General features: G+C 42.2%; 1 protein-coding gene across 1 annotated transcript in view; it reads left to right on the forward strand.

Annotated features, from left to right (window-relative positions):
* Window positions 1-8,347: 8,347 nt before the first annotated feature.
* Window positions 8,348-16,724, forward strand: part of LOC124073191 (Na(+)/H(+) exchange regulatory cofactor NHE-RF2) — a 28,520-nt gene continuing 20,143 nt past the window's right edge. Inside the window, exons 1-2 of the mRNA XM_046415232.1 lie at window positions 8,348-9,141; window positions 10,315-10,608. Of these exons, the coding sequence (XP_046271188.1) occupies window positions 8,935-9,141; window positions 10,315-10,608 (501 nt within the window). The 5' untranslated portion in view covers window positions 8,348-8,934. The remainder of the gene's footprint in view (window positions 9,142-10,314; window positions 10,609-16,724) is intronic.

Here is a 16,724-nt window from a genome sequence, read left to right on the forward strand (position 1 = left end):
GTTTGGAGTGCAGTTTTGTCTTGATACTTTGTCATATGCACATTGAAATAGTTTCTGGCCAGTGTCATTTTCACATTCAATATCACCATACTGGTTGTGAGCATAGAGTGCAGGATTACAACAACCAGTGGCTCTTTCAATGAGGATACATGAAGTAAAATTTTTAAAAAAAACAACATAATACTGTAATCTGGCAATAACTGCTTTGAATACGTAATGCACATGAGCTGCTTTGAGTGCTAAACTTTAATGTAGCTGTGCTCTCAGACTGAGTAGACACAGTAAACAAGCTACAAAAATCATCAAGCTGAAAACTACAAGTAATTAGACAAAAAGAGACAAAAAGCTGCTGGTAAAACATTCATACAGCTGTCTGGAGAAGATGAAGAAGAAGAAAAACAACAAGAAGACTGATCCATGCAAGCTCTGTGTTGCTCCATTCCACCTTCCATCTTCTCCAAAATAGCATATCTCTAGAATGACATGTAATACTCAGGAGGGGTTGGAAGAAAATGTATTTTGTCTGCCTTGTAAGCAGCTGTAGTAAATGCTCTATGTGCCTTTGGCCAGCTACACATTTCTGAGGCATATTGTGCAATTTATTTCTAAAATGAGGTCCAGAATTCCACAAATCAGTGACTCCCCCTGAACATTTTCCTTTTTTACGACTTTCTCTCTTTGCCACTGCTTCTCAAACCTGCCTTTATGCCTTCCCTAATTTCTTGACATACTTTTTTTCTTTGCCCTTATTGCACGAGTGTTTACTGGAAACCTGTTTTTGCAGCTGCATGTGGGTACAGAAACACACACTTTGCTTTCTGTAGCTATTGCTTACCTTGGTGTTTGTGGTCACACTGCTTTTGTTCCATCAGCCTCAATGTCAAGCAAGATAACCAGTGTTATTATCAAACAAAGAAAAGAACGCATTACCATAGAAGAGTTTTTGACTCGAGGGTGATTCTAAGAAAAAAAATTCAAGAAAAGCTAAGGATTTTCTGAGGAAAGGACGCTTCGCTTTACTCTCAAAATAATGGATGTGGTACATGCACACACATGTGTTCTACAGTTCCTTTGTTGACTCCAGTTCTGACTATGTAAGAAATTGGCTTAATTAACAAATAACCCTCAGAGGTGTTTTTTATATCTGGGCAGAAATGGCACTGATTTATTCCTCCCATTAGTTTGTAAGTTCTAGGTACTGTACATGCCTGCTAACGCCCTGGGCAGTTTCTGACTTTGGTTTTAGAAGGTCTGAAGCTCATGCAGTTTAAAGAAAACACAATGGGCATATTTCATCTCACATAATCCCCAAAGAATGAGCGACTCCAGTCCTCTGTATCCATATCAGCAGCATGGCTCTGAGGGAGACTCTCCAAAGACCATCACATCTGCAGGACAAGGCAACAGAATAATCAAAGTGCTCTACAGATTCTCTGCCTTCATGATTTGTTTTTCATCTAATCAGCAAGTCAGTGTCTTCAGCACTGAGGATCACAAACGTATTTATCACTGCAGCATCAAAAAACATGCAAGTGTCATCCTGGTCCTGCGTGACCTGACTTCTAAAATTTCCTCTCCATTTTTTGTGATGCAGTTAATTTTAACTCATAATGCACCCGTAATTAACTTTGTGAGGCAAACTGAACACTGTGAGTTAATCACAGCACAAGCCACATGTGGTCCATCATGTTCTGCCCTATCAGCTTACTCTGATCAGTTAGAACACACAGACACACACACACCCTGATTTTTGGTCGCTTTCATTTAACACCATAAGATTTAAAACTAAATCTCTAAACATATAGTGAATAATGGTACAGTGCTCATGAAAGCGACAGTCTATGTTCTTGTAGTTAACTCAGTGAGGGGTGTTTGGTTTTGCTAAGAGTTTATCTTTTTATTCTTCTGTACTGGGAAAGCAGTACATAAATCTTTAAAGAGTGGTGGCAGTAAATAAACAAACCAGTCAAAGAGGGATTGAAAAAAAGGCAGCATGAGGACACCATTTATTCCCAACACCTCACTTATGTCACTTTAGATAAATCACATTCGTGAATGCATCTTCTATGACATTTTCATCATCATGCATTGGCCAGTTCATTCTCTGGGCACAGTATCACTTCCAGGAAATTAATCAGATTCATTTTAAGTACAACACACCCTATCAGCAATGTACTAGTGCTGCTGGGAAGACATAAATCAGACAGCAGAAAAGTGACCACCGCTTTATGGGCACACAAGATGTTTATTGACACATTGAGAGGAAGAGGAGGAGGGTGAGGATTTTGCCTCACTAAACGAACTGTACGTCAGTCTGTGTAGTGGCACCTAAGACAGGAATTTAAGCATTTATGCAGTGGAGGTGAACAAGACGCTGGCATCTGGAAAAACACCAAAAAGTGAATTGTGAAAGCTGATTATGTTAATCAAAAGAGCACAGAAAGGCTTCTTGTAAGAACTGGGTACCGCACTGGGAAAGACAACTGAAGTTTGGGGGAAGCCTCTGACACATTACATGAGGTTTAGTTAAGGCTTGGTTAAGTTTAAGCACAAATTGTTATTGTTGCTTTGTGGCCTGACATTAAATCTGATCAGGGTTCTACACAACATTAAGCATTTGAGGCTATGGCAGTGTTTGTCAGATGAAAAACTGATTAATATTGTCATGAAAAAAGGACAAAAGTCTTTTTATTATACACCTCCATTACTATAAGGAACAACACATAGTACGTAATGAGTCGAGCTTGGTAGACTAAATCACCCGTGAAGTGGGTCAGTATTTAACCTGTAAAGTCCACTCTTATTATGTTGCTGTACTACATAAATGATTGACAGTTCTGCATTGTTCCAAGATTCTTGCTTCTTGAATGTATCCCATATTATATCTTATGTCTTCATTAACCCCTATGTCTGAATTTCATACTGTATTTGTGGCATGCTATAACTGTGAAATATGTTTTAGCATATTTACTTCATAGGTTCCACAAAATGACTGTGTTGCCGACACAGTTTTCTTCAGACTTCACCGTATACTCCATGGTTACCCTGTATTTACAAAAATACTTTGTAAACTTTTATTATAGTTTTGTTTTCTTAGAATCTCCAGTATATTACTTCCTTGTTCCCCACAGTCTAGTTTTCTTCCACGCTACCTAGTTTTAAGTACCATTACGGGGCCGTTAAATATTTTATTCGTGTCTCATTTACACAATGAAATTGCATTGCAGCTGTTAGTGCCATAAGAGCCACGATGAGCCAGGACTGATACCACAGCTGACAACTTGTCTCTGAGCCACCCAGAACCATGAAGGGAGACGTTCATGATGTTTGCTTAAAATCTAATGAACAGCCTGAAATCCACACAAAGCTGCAATCTTTAATGTTTAACTTTTCAACTCAAAGCTGGTGCTGAGCGCAGTGAGTCTGGTGAGCATCGGGTGTTTGATGCCACTGTTTGCAGTGATGCAAAAGCTCATGTTGTGCTGTCAAAGTCCTCACACGTGAAACCTTCGAAGACATCCTAAGATGTCTATGAAAATAAACAAGGCATTACCCGCTGACACTGTCACTTGACGAGAAAAACAAAATCCTGTAAACAGTTTGTAGATGTTTTGCAGCCCCTATTCATTTACAGGTGCAACACATCATATTCATTAAACATTTACTTGTGTCAAGTGATGAAAAGTTAATACTGTTTCTCCTCACCACCCCCCTGCCTGGGGCGATGCTCACATCTCTTTCTCACACACTCTAACCTTCCAAGAAATGTGTCTTAGGTCTTTAATAGTCGTAATGGAGGCACAGCAGCTTTGGCTTCTTCCAAGAATCTATTTGTAATGAACTGCCTGTGTGTGTGTGCTGTGCTAAATATATACATTTACATTTAAATACGTTCTATACAAACTTTATAACGACTTTACAACATTAACGTTATGAACATTAATAATGAAAAGAGTTTGTTACTGAGCCCTCAGCTCTTCATTAGCACTGCCCGCTAAGGAATGTGTACTTTAAAGAAAGCAAGACCATCAACACCACCATTTTCATTGTTTTAATTGAGACCAAAACCCAGCTGACATGAATGATACAGCAGAGCGAGGAGAATGTGGGAGGGCAGAGAAGCCGATGGCTGCAGTTCAATGACTCTCCGTAAAGTGGAAGTGTCACAGTGAGCAGTACTGCAGCTACAGACCCTGTAAGCCCCTTTTGTTGTGGATCGCAGTGTCTGTCCATCTGTCTGTCAGTCTGTTCCACACTCTGGTCCACAATAAAATATCTTAACAACTACTCAGGCTGCTGTGAAATTGTGTGCCAGCATCCCCACTGGATGACTTTGGTGATCCTCTGACTTTTCCTCCAGCGACACCACGAGGTTAACATTTCTCATTTGTAGTGTAATATCGAAACAACTGTCAGATGAATTGCCAGGGAATTTAATGTAGACATTCATGTCCCCTCATGGTTACTAATAACTTGGGTGACAATCTGTCTTTTTGACTCGTGTTACCGTGAGTCTGACCGAAGCTTTGGTTTATGCGACCACATTAATGAAAAATAAAAGGCTTTCCCATCAGTCTCAGCTGTACTTTGTGCTCGGTGCAAACTAAGATAGTGAATGTGGCAAACAAATTCTCAAGTAAATTCAACAGAGACACAGCAGATTGTGTATAATTTTTTTAAGTTCAAACAAAAGTCAAGAAGTTTTTTTTTTTTACAGTTTGCCGTATATTTTAGCTGCAGTTGTGTGCATGTAGAGGAGCAGGAAGCATTGAGGGGATCAGAAGGAAGAGACAGAGGAGCAGGTTGCCCTCTGTGGCTAATTAAAGCTGAGGGCTGTGCCCTTCTCCACCCCACAGTGTCTTCTCCTCCCTCTGCCTGTCTGTTTCAATAATGCATGAGACAAAATTGCTTCAGAAAACCAAACCCCGGATAATTTAATTCTGCCGCTCGGTGCCTTCTTTGTCATTCAGTGCCACTTTATCATTCTCTGTTTTGGTTTTTGAAGGAATAAGACAGAAGTTAAAGTTGTTTTAAATATACCATCACAATAAAATTACATGCAGCGCTGATAAGCCTGAGATAATAGCAGAAATACAATACTGTCACAGCAATGTCAACCTTTTTTCTATTCACCAGATTAATCCAGTGACGATGGTGATGACGGTTTCAGGACTATAAACTGTCATTCTCAATGTTTGTTCACATCAGAGCTTTGAGGAGACAAAGTGGCCTTTTCCTCACACAGGTTTCCTCCTCAGCTACGCCCATCTGATATTTTTGGTGACTCTGTGTAAAAGGAGAGGCGAGTAGAGGAGAGGCGCAGTAGGAAGTGCATCAGTGCGTCAGTAGCAATTAAACCTGTTTGAAAGCATGTGGCAGAGAGCATGTCTGTAGCTTTTTCCACAGTTTAACCAAATGATAGACGAATGAAACAGGCCCAGCCCAAACACTTAAAGACTGTTTTGTGAATGACACATCAGACAATCTAATAAACTGACCAAAAAAAGGTTGTTCAGTGAATGTTGGATAATTTGAGTTGAATTATTTGAGTCTTCATAGAAATGTTTTAGGCCTTGTTTACATCCATAAAAAAACAGTCTTTCTGGTCTGGTCTTGTTTGTATCCGGGTTGTGTCATATGCCTAAAGAACCTGGAGCTTATGCAGAATATAGTCTCTCGTGGACGTTGTGTGTGTGTCCTCTGTGTTTGTTGACTCATGAAGCCATTTAGGTGAAGCTGTGACAAATACTAAACTTGGACTTTCCCCCAGGGATCCTCCCCTGATGGCAGCCACTGTCTTCTTTAATATAAACACAGAGCAACTGAGCCAAATACCGAGCCAGTGCTGTTAAACAACACTTATGTGTGTGTGTGTGTGTGTGTGGGTGGGTGGGAGGAAGATGCTGAAAGATGACTGACAAACCCATCCATTACCTGTAAGAGAAAAAGGTCACGCTATCATCACAGCTCCTCATCTGTTTTTCCTTTACTCCCCTTTCACATCCAGGAACTGTCAATCAGTGAACTCACCCCACCCCCACCCCCACCCCCCATAGAAGAATGGATATATAAAATCTATAGGAGAAGGAGATGATTGCCTCACGCAGCAGTACCCTTTTAAATGTGTCTCTGTGCAGTCAGAGCGACAGGAACAGACACTGAGTGCAACAGGAAATTGAGAGCTTAACATAATCAAGGCTCAACAGACAGGATGATTAATGTGATGCTTGTTATAACTGAAGTTTAAGCTTTTCATCAATATGCTGTCTTGCTTGTGTGTGTGTGTGTGTGTGTGTGTGTGTGTGCGCGCGAATGTCACATTATTTCATGGAAGTCTTGTACTTCATACACACCCCGGGCTCCATAAATATCTTTTGCATGTTTTTATGAAAAAGGCGTGACTAAAAAGTGTGACTGAAGAAATTGTTGCAGTTTCTAGTGAACATCTGTCAGACTTTTGGTGGATGTAAACTTGGCAGGAATACACTGTTTGGAAGGAAAACATTTTGTGAAACTTGGGAAAGGCATGTGGAACATGCCGGAAGGGGGGCAGAGTAACACATCTGTGGAGAAAAACAACATCTGTCTTATTGTGCACTTTACGTCTTACTCTGAACCTCTGAGTTTCGGATTTGAGGTTTAGTTTGAGTGTTTGAGGGTCTGAGTCACTTGTGTGCTGGAATGCAGCTATCCATGGATCAGGGCCACAACTAACAGTTATTTCACCATCCGTTTGTCTGTAACTTATCTCCTCAAAGAACTGATCAGTTTACAAAATGCAGTGAAAAATGTCCTTTCTTTCCAGTTTCCCAAAGCCCACAGTGATGTCTTCATGTTTTGTTTTATCTGCTCAAAAGCCTGAAGCTCAACAATATTTCCTTTACTGTTGTTGCAGAATAGGAAAACCCACCAAATACTTGAACCAGATAACTGTGGTATTTTAATATTAAAAATTACTCAAAATATAAATCATTTGTTAAAAAAAAAAAGTCAAATCTTTCCACCATATAAACTGGATTTGTCACATTTTCAACAACAAAAATCAATAAACATTTGACTGCTTTACTTGGATATAAAATCAACCTCCCAGCAGAAACAACAACAGCATGAAACACGGTTGTCGTCATCATGTTGTCTCTGTTGAAATGAAATTCACTCAAGTCCCCTGATGAAAAGGATGATCCTGCCTCGCGTGATTGACTGGAAACCGATGCATTAAATGGAAGATTAGATCGTCGATCAGCAAGTGGGAGTAGAGGGATAAAAAAAAAAAAAGTAGTAGTATAAATGTAGTAAGCAAGCCAGTACTCCAGAGCAGATAAACACTGATTTGCTTGTGCATATTCCCCAGAGGAGCTGATGGAGGAAATGATGCTATGGGCCAATGGAGTCATCGCCATGGGCAGGAAGATCAGCAGGATAGCACGCTGGTAATAAAGTGAGATTGGCTCTTTGTTTTTCGCTGCAGTAAAGCTACGAGCTCTAATTGAATCTAACTAGATGTTTCTTGGTGTTTATAGCTCATCGAGGTTAAAGGACAAGAGGTTCACATATTACAAAGCCGCTTATTCACTCCTCAACGTATGAGGCCCCACAACAAACTGAATCAACTACATATGGCTGAAATAATTTGGTCGGTTCTGCCTAACCTGTTAGAGCTGTTCATCCCAGCATCTCTGGTGAGAATAACAAGGGAACTAGACTGCACTGTATAAGCCGCTGGTGGTTATGGTGACACTCGTGTCAGTTGTATTACTGATTGATTATGTACTCCCTGTTATTCGTTCAAAAAATCTCAGGTGTTTGTGCAAAGTTGTATCCTCCCTCAAATGAAACTGTTTCAAAAAGTTGTCTTCAGTGTATACTCCATCATGAGTGTTCACTGCCCTCCAGCGGTCATAGCGAGGAACTACAACACTTCATTGACGCGAATGGCTCACCGGTGCTGCTGTCCTCGTTGGCAATAACAGCAAGTACATCTCATAATTCACGTGATTCTGATTAACACAAAACAACAACTGTGGCACCGTGTGGCTTAATAATTGTGATAATCCAGTTGTTTTATTTTAACAGCTGTCTGCTCTGTCGATTATGTAATCTACAGATACTATCGTCAACTGATGGTGAGAAATGCATCCAGAATCATACGGCCAGGAGTAATCAACAGGTTCAGACAGGTTTACATCAGAGTTACTGTTGAATCCCAGCGAACAAAATGCCATGGCATTTCTTCCACAGGCCATCCTGACCACTCAGGACAGTGTACCACCCTGATATCCCGCCCATCAGTTTGCTCACAAACCATTTGCCGCCACCCAGGGGCAGTGTGGTATCATTTTCAATCCACTGTCTCTGCCCTGAACATTCCAGTTCCCTCGGAGGAACATACAGGTAGCCGGGCTGGAGGGAGGTGCTATGCGCACAATGCGCAAACACTGCGCAAACTACACTATAACTGGCATGCTTATTCTCCGACCGGTTATTATGGATACGTGTCCTGGGAGAGGTGGGCGCCGGGGATCCTCTCGACTTTAACACATCCTCCGTGTCTTTAATGATGCTCAACTGGAGGCTCTGAAGTCTGCGCGCGCTGATCAGTTTTTGGAGCCGCCAGCGCAGCGCTTCAGTTTGAAACGAGATACCCCATCTGGAGGACTGCGGGCATCGTTTTCACAAAGTTTTAAGTTTTGCTGCCTTTTGTGTGTATTTTTGCGTGGGATTTCTTCGTCTGAAGTGCATCCGAAGCTGCTGTTCATATAGTTTTTGCTTGTTTGTGTAACATGGGGGAAAACGTGCGCATCGGGCAACTCGTATGTTTTCACTCCGTGGAAGTTTAGCCCTGCGCCCGCTCTCCTAAACTCTTATCTTTGCATTTTATTTGGTATACGTGAACTGAACGTTTGCAGCAGGGGGGAGTTAAAACGCCGGTAGGAAATGACCAGCGAACTGAAACCACGGCTTTGTCTCATGACAAAAGGAGAGAGCGGCTATGGATTTCACTTGCATGGGGAGAAAGGGAAAAGCGGACAATTCATCCGCAAAGTGGAGCCCGGATCTCCTGCAGAAGCGTCGGGTTTGCGCGCCGGGGACCGTGTGGTTGCAGTGAATGGAGTTAATGTGGAGAGAGAGACGCACCACCAGGCAAGTAGATGCGCATTCACCTCAGTGTTTTTACCTTATGTGACAGGACGAGCGTACGTCAGCAGCGCACCGCGGCTGGTGGTGCGTGCATCCTGACACGGTGTGGCTTTGGACTCAGTTTCAGAAACAGACCAGGCAGGCTCCCATACCACTCACCTCCTTATTACTGTGAAACACTGGAAACTTTTCAGCCCTGACAGTTTGCACATAGTACCAAGTGCCACTTTTATTCAAAACCTGTCTTTGCTGCATGATCCGTTTCATGTGACTGACCTGCACAGTCCCTCTGTTTGGAAAGAAGGTGTGCACAAAGTTCTTCAGACAGGCTGAGAGGACCGTCAGGCTACATATCGTTTCAAACACTCACAAGCAAGTCAGTGGTGAAGGTTTGCATGTTAACTCCTGTAAATGCCTTTAAATGACATCACTGACAAACTGTCTCAGCCCCTGTTTGCATGTGCTGTTGTTTCACTGTGTGTTGACATGGTGGTCACATAGAGACAGCAGGCTCAGATAATCATTTTCCCAAGCTCACAGACACAGAGGAACATCAGCACAGACAACCTCGGGACATATCCTCTGTAACGACGCTGCAGCAGGGGTTAAACAAATGCTGATTGTTGTGTTTGAATCTGTCACTACAAGTCTACAGCCCTGCTGCTTTTAGTTTTGGTTCATACGAGGGATAACAGAGCATCACATTCCCGCTTTGTGCCTCGTGTTGTCAGATAATGATGTTTGAAAAAACACAAACTTGCCCAGTATGTTTAGAATACTGTGGACTCTTCCGTATCTGCAGCTAATGATTACTGTCAGTGTTTATTCCAGTGATTCTGCAAGTTAAACAGTAAGAATGTCATCACAGTGTCCTAGCAGTTACCATTTTATCAAATGTTTTGTTTTGTTCAGGAATCAGAAACAAACATGTTCAGTATTCAATCATTTTTGGTCTTACAGTACATGCAGTCTGTATGAATGGTTCTGCCACTGACTAGATGCTTCTCGAGAGACAACTGACCAGAAAGTGTCGTCATTGATTTGACTGGACTAAACTGTTAATTCATTTATTGGGCTTTGACAGTTACATCCTTTTATTGCTTGCTTTATTGCTTTTCAACTGGCATGACCAACAAATTACAGCCAAGTATCGCACCATCCTCTCTCATCCCTCAGGTGGTACAGCGGATCAAAGCCTTGGACAATGAGACCAGGTTGTTGGTGGTGGACCATGAGACGCATGAAAGCCTGCGCAGCCTGCGCCTCACAGCCACAGAGGAGATGGCCGTCCTCGGGGCCGTGCCTACTTCCTCCTCTTCTCCCCCAGCCTCCCCCTCACTTCCACCATCCTCAGTCCCATCTTCCCCAAGCAAGAAGCGAGAGAACGGCTCGGTGTCCAAGCAGCCGGTAACAGTGAGCAGCCAGGTACAGAAGCCCACCAGGAGGTCACCGTCAAAGGCTGCAAAAAAGGTAAGCGGGCCCATTCTTGTCAACGCCTTGAGGAAATTTCTTTCAGGTTTAGCACAAATATTCACTTAAACCAGAGGATGAACTGATTTGAATTCAGTGATCACAATGTGGTGGTGCAGTGGTTAGCACTGTCGCCTCATAGCAAGAGGGTTCAAGGTTCGAATCCCGGTCTGGACCCTTCTGTGTGGAGTTTGCATGTTCTCCCTGTGCCTTTGTGGGTTTTCTCCGGGTACTCCGGCTTCCTCCCACAATCCCAAAAAACATGCGTATTAGGTTCATTGGCTACATTGCCCTTAGGTGTGAATGTGTGGTTGTCTGTCTTTGTGTGTCTGCCCTGTGATTGACTGGCGTCCAGTCCAGGGTGAACCCCGCCTCTCGCCCGTAGTTAGCTGGGATAGGCTCCAGCATGGGGATGGATGATCACAATGTGACCTCACAAAATGTACTTATAGCCAAAACATAACCATAAGAATTCATACGTTACAAAACTGCACACAAATGTCTAATAATAAAATGGTGACATTTTATAACTCAACCAAAGCATTCATAAAGATTTGAAAACTTCCAAACACAAGAGTTAAAAATAAGAAACGCATCAGCAAACAGATTGCAGGTAGTGAGTCAACTATTTGAACAGATTCTCCTCAGCTCAGACATACTTTCAAACCCAGACTTGTTTTCTCTCAGCTTTGCCAGTTTCAGGTTAAATTAGTCAATGCCATTCAAGTTTCCATCCTGTTCCGCAGCCTTTTCGTGCACATATATTAGTCTATGAATGTGTGTGTCCTGAAGGAAGAACATGAGTAACTGAAAGCCTTCCAGATGTTGTGTTCGAGGTCAAAGAGGGCATGAGAGGTCAGGGGGTGGGACCCGTCTGAAGTTAGGAATCTTGCAGTGGACAGCACAGTGACTCTGCAGAACAGGAAATCCACAGAAATCGTAAAAAGTATAAAAATAATGTTGGCTGGCTGAGAGATTTTCTGAATGCCTTTCTTTTATAGATATTTGATTTACTGTTGATAAATCCAGACCAGCCACATCTCATCTTCCTGTGTTTGTTTACACATGCTCTTCAGCACAGTTGGTTGCATAACGCTCAGTAGTCATTTGATACATTTTAGTTTTAATTTTTTTCAATTCCCTGTTTGATTCGTCCATGTCGACATGGACAACAGGATGTGTTTCCGTCCACTCTGTCCATCCTGGAAAACAAAAATCTGATCAGCTTTGGTTTCACATGAGACCTACGAGCGAGACGAGGCCACTCAGCTTCTGCTCTCTGCGTCTACACAACATGTGTTTTCACTTAGGTTTACCCAGCCAATATGTGAGCAGCACTCAGGCACTATTTCTGCAAGAGCAGTGACAGGGCCAATCAGTTAAAATCTTAACTCTGTGGGCGCGTGTGTGTGTGTGTGGAGAAATCCCAGTGCCTGGTGGGGTCGGATTGACCCAGCTAATGCTCAGGTCTCTCGTTTGTTTCTCTCAGACTTTAGTGAAAAAATGGAAAGAAGGTTTTGCAGGATTAGCAGTAGCAAAGCAGGAACACTTTAGGAGAATGCATGAACTGCTGCTGAAATGTTAGTCTGAAATAATTTCATTTTGACAGGAAAAGTTTGGCTAACCATTAAGTGCCTCTTGTAAAAGTATCGTAACTTTCTCTGTCAGTCGATTGGTACCTTGGCAGACTGCACAAATTTGATTGTCTCTGTTTCCCGTCCCTTTACAAAGGAAGCTGTTGCTCTACAGATATGCAGACTCAGTACTGACACTGCACTCTCATACAGCATATTATGTCTGGTGTGTAGTAGTAGTCATTCATCCATGTGGCAGGCAAGGAGCTTTAGCAATCAGTGTAGTGCACTGACCATGACAAAAGCAGAGGGGAAAACAGACCGAGTGAACAATCACATCTTAAAAGAACATAAATTCATTGCTCCCTTTATTTCTTTGCCTTGGCATCTGTTTGTGTTTCCCAGCTGGAAAAGTCAGTTTGCTGCGATATGTTTCATTGTGCTCTTTCTCACCCGTAGGAGAGTGAGACTGCTGAGATCAGCAAATTCCTTGTTATATATATATTTTCAAGAAAAGGCAGGAGAAAATAAATGAGGGAGAAATGGAGAGACAGAGAGCAGACAGTATTTGGACTGAAGGAAACCCAAGAATAAGAGCAGCCAATAACAACCTTGAGCAATCGTTAGACAGAGTTTCAGGAAGTGGACCCCCCCCCTCCCTCTGTGGGGCAGGGAGTGGGGAAAGCAAATGGTTGCAGTGCTAATGGAGTCACACAGAGAGGCAGAGAGCCGTTGAAGAGGTTTGGTACTTGGTGACGCCTGTGCATGAGCCAGTGTGTCAGGGATGATGGGTGCATATGTGTACGTGGCTTATGTCTTTGTGAACTACATGTTTTCAGCCCTGTGCCTTCTGCTGAGGATTGCAAAGTAGCCTGTAAACATGTGACCACCAGGCTGACAGAGAACAGATTCACTGGACCACTTTTGCTTCGAGATTTTAAGACTGAATGTTACCATAGAGCAGAGGTTTTCAAAGTGTCAGGCATGCCTCTCCAGGGGGCACAGAAGGGGTGATGGAGAAAGTGAGACATTTTGACATAAGAAGTGAAAATGAAGGTTTTTGGTTTCAGTTTGTCCCGCTTATCAAGAGCGAACAGTTGGAGCTGCAGCTGTAGCACACAGCTCATGGAGGCAATTATGGTACGTTAAAATGCTGAAATACAATGATGTCTGGTTGCTGCAATTTGTGTCAAAACTTCTACGCATTGTTTCAACTTAATCAACAAACATTTTTACATTTGATGTAAATTGCGCATCCCAAGATATGTTGATGTCAATTTGATGTCAATTGTGAAAAATGTTCATAAATCCACTTAGAAATCAAAGAAAAAGGTACTCCAGTGCTTGCATTTTTAAGTTTGGTATCGTAGTAATCCAGAGGTAATTGTCTGTATGTCCAAGGGCATCTACATTACAAAGAGGTACAACTAGTAGCTAATTTAGTTGTATGTTTGTGTCTGTCCAACTGCTTGTATTTCACTGTTTTATGGCCACTCATTCCACAGATTCTTCCTTTTCCTGTGTCTGTGTCTACATCTAGTATGTACTGTTTATATGTATTGTGGACTCTTTTCTTACTGTATCCCCAACTCAGTATCACAAACTATAAACCATGAACAAAAGCTGTTTTTCTTTATTATGTTCATTTCTTCACCGAGGCCTCAGGTACAAAAAGATTACAGCTGAGTTATGTTGGCAGTCAGAAAGCCAACGATCAGACCTTAATAGGCCATTAATGCTGACCAAGAGTAAGTTACACAACCTTATATAAGCCTGGTAAGCATATGGGCTTGTGTATAGCCCAAAGCTGTTTTGTTGTTGTGGTTGGGGCTGAAGACTCGAGGGCTGACAGTGCTGAGAAAATCCACAATCACTCCTCTTTTACTTTTACTTTTGATTTACACTCTGCAGTGAAGTCAGCTTCTTGTACTCTGCTCACCAAACCCCCGAGTTTAAAGTTACATCAAATACTGCCCTGGCTGTTGTCCTCATCTAACCAAAGTTATTATTATCCATAAATCCAATTTTTATTTTTACTTTTAAACAAAAACATATCCCTAACATAAGTGAATTACTGGAAAAGAACATCATGTAAATCACTTAACCTTAAAACAGTTATGTGTATGAATAATATGCTTTGGGTTTTTCTGAGTGAACTTATTACAGTGAAGTGGGCTCCATAAAAGAGACCTGGACTGAACCTCAGACTGTGCGAAACACTTTAAAGACACATCGTCCTGTTCTCAGTCCATCTCTCTGTGATCAGAGGAAACTGTGTCAAATTGAAAGATGAGCTCAATTCTGTAAATTGCTGAGCTGTCATCTCTCAAAGAATTTTCTGTTCACTTTCCTGCTCGATCACTTGCTCGTAGGCGTGATGGCAGTCAGCTGAGCTGCACTGAGCACGTTTAACAGAAACAATGACTGATGTCGGAGAGGAAAAGACGTTTCAAGGATGAGAACGTCGTGACTCCACTTTGGCATGTATCGTCTTACCTCAGCACACACCTGAGGTGTCAGTGCTCTGTCTCCACGCTTGCCTTTCCTTCCTTTACACAACACGCACACGCACGCACACACACACACACAGACATACACACATATTAGGTGTGTCAATACTAAGGCTCAAGATAAAGTGTCAGGTGTCACTTTCTCACCAGAACCTTTTTTTAACCATCTAACAGAAAGCACAGACATGTGATCTGCGGCTACTCTGACAAATCACTTAATCGTGTTTTTAATGGTCTTCAAAAGTGAGAATTTGATGTTTCTGTTGGTCTTGCATTTTAGTAAATGAAATGTCTTTGGACTATAGGTCAAAGATAATCACTTTTTGTCCTATTTTATGTTTTAGACACCGAAAGCCTAAACAAGAAAACCAACAGAAGTTTAATCTATAGTGTCTACAGTTTTATTTAAGTTGCCAGCAGAAGTTTTGAATGATTTTGGTGCTGACGTTACAAGCGGCACAGACTGGCTGCCCTTTAAATGCATATTAATTGAACATTTTCTCAACACATGAGGAGACTAATGCAGAAGAAAACAGGATATTAACATTTAACACAAGTAGTACGGCCCTACTCCCTGTGGGTGGCGAGGCCTGCACCACACACACACAAACATATTGTGGTCTTTTGTTGTTGTTCTTTCCGATCCCGCTGCACTCGTGGTTGGTATTACGCCAGTCTTGTTAGGAAGCGGATGGAAAATTTGCTATGGTAACAGCCAGCATCAGGATTAGTGCGTTGGAAAGATACACGCTCCAGAATTTGGCTAACATAAAGGATTTGTGTGAAATGTGTAAGAAAAACAAATAGAGAAAAGGGGACTAGATGGTGTACAAATATTGGCATATAGTTAACATAAGTTTCACTTTTAATAAGGTCGCATACGAGAGCATTGGAGCTCATATGATGTTGTGGCTCAGTCACAACACACAAACCAGTATGAAACAATTGTAGTAGTCCAGATGATCAACCCAGCTGTTAGCGCAGAGAGTAAGCAGCTCTTTGTGTCGTAATAAACTTCAATACATCATGTGCAGGATTTGCAGAGGCCTGTCACAGATCACACACACATCTGTTAAAACAGACAGAGGGGAGGGGTGTGTGTTTACGGAGGTGGTCTCTGTGTGTCCTTGCACTCTCAAGAATGTAACATGGTTTTGTGTGACGTATGAAGATGCATCACATATTGTGAGTTGTAGGTGTGTGTGTGTGCCCACATGAGGGTATACGAGGTTATGTGCATGTTTATGTGCTCAGCTATGGCAGGGCACACATGTGTTACAGGTAGTGAAATCTTAACAAACTCTGATTTCCATCTAAACACCAGCTGAGACTAAACAGGTCAAACATGATAATGAAATAAGCGGGAGAGTCGGGAAATCCTCCTCCTTTAAATACTTAAACGTGTTCATGTGTAGGCCTTTCGACTGTCGTATCAGTGAAAGAGATCTGCGTGAGAAAACCATGGACACAGAGCTGTTTTTTAAGGGTCGGGGCTTCAGGTCAGGGGGTCAGGCTTGAATAAACACAAATAGTAACACTCATGGATCTGTGTGAGAGAGAGAGAACAACATAAGAGATGACTTTACTGACAATAAACTGATGAAAAATGAGAGGCTCCGTAGCAGCGATGGCCCATGAGAACGGGCTGCATCATGCTGGAGAACCAACTCGCATTGATTTTCAGCACTGAATAGACCCGCAACCGCAGTTAAACATCTTTTATCTGATCTCTGGCTCAGTTTCTCATCCATCTCTTTGCAGATGTTGTAAAGATGTTGACTGTCATCACAAGTTTCTCGTTTGGCACATTGTTCTTTAAATGTCCCTTTGGCTTGCGGTCTTTAGGCCCCTGCTACCAAAAACAAACATCACTGGCCATTAATTTCTAATAATACAAAATGAGATGATGGCTCTGGCCTCCTTGTCCTGTTCCCGGCTCAGTTTCTCATTTTGCCCAGGATAACAGGAAAAAGATGTTGCCTGTCGGCTCTAATTTAACAGCACACAGCACAGGAGTCGTCTGGAGGTAGTC

Source organism: Scatophagus argus, chromosome 16, assembly GCF_020382885.2.
Source record: "Scatophagus argus isolate fScaArg1 chromosome 16, fScaArg1.pri, whole genome shotgun sequence".
In the NCBI taxonomy this organism is placed as follows: Eukaryota; Metazoa; Chordata; class Actinopteri; family Scatophagidae; genus Scatophagus; species Scatophagus argus.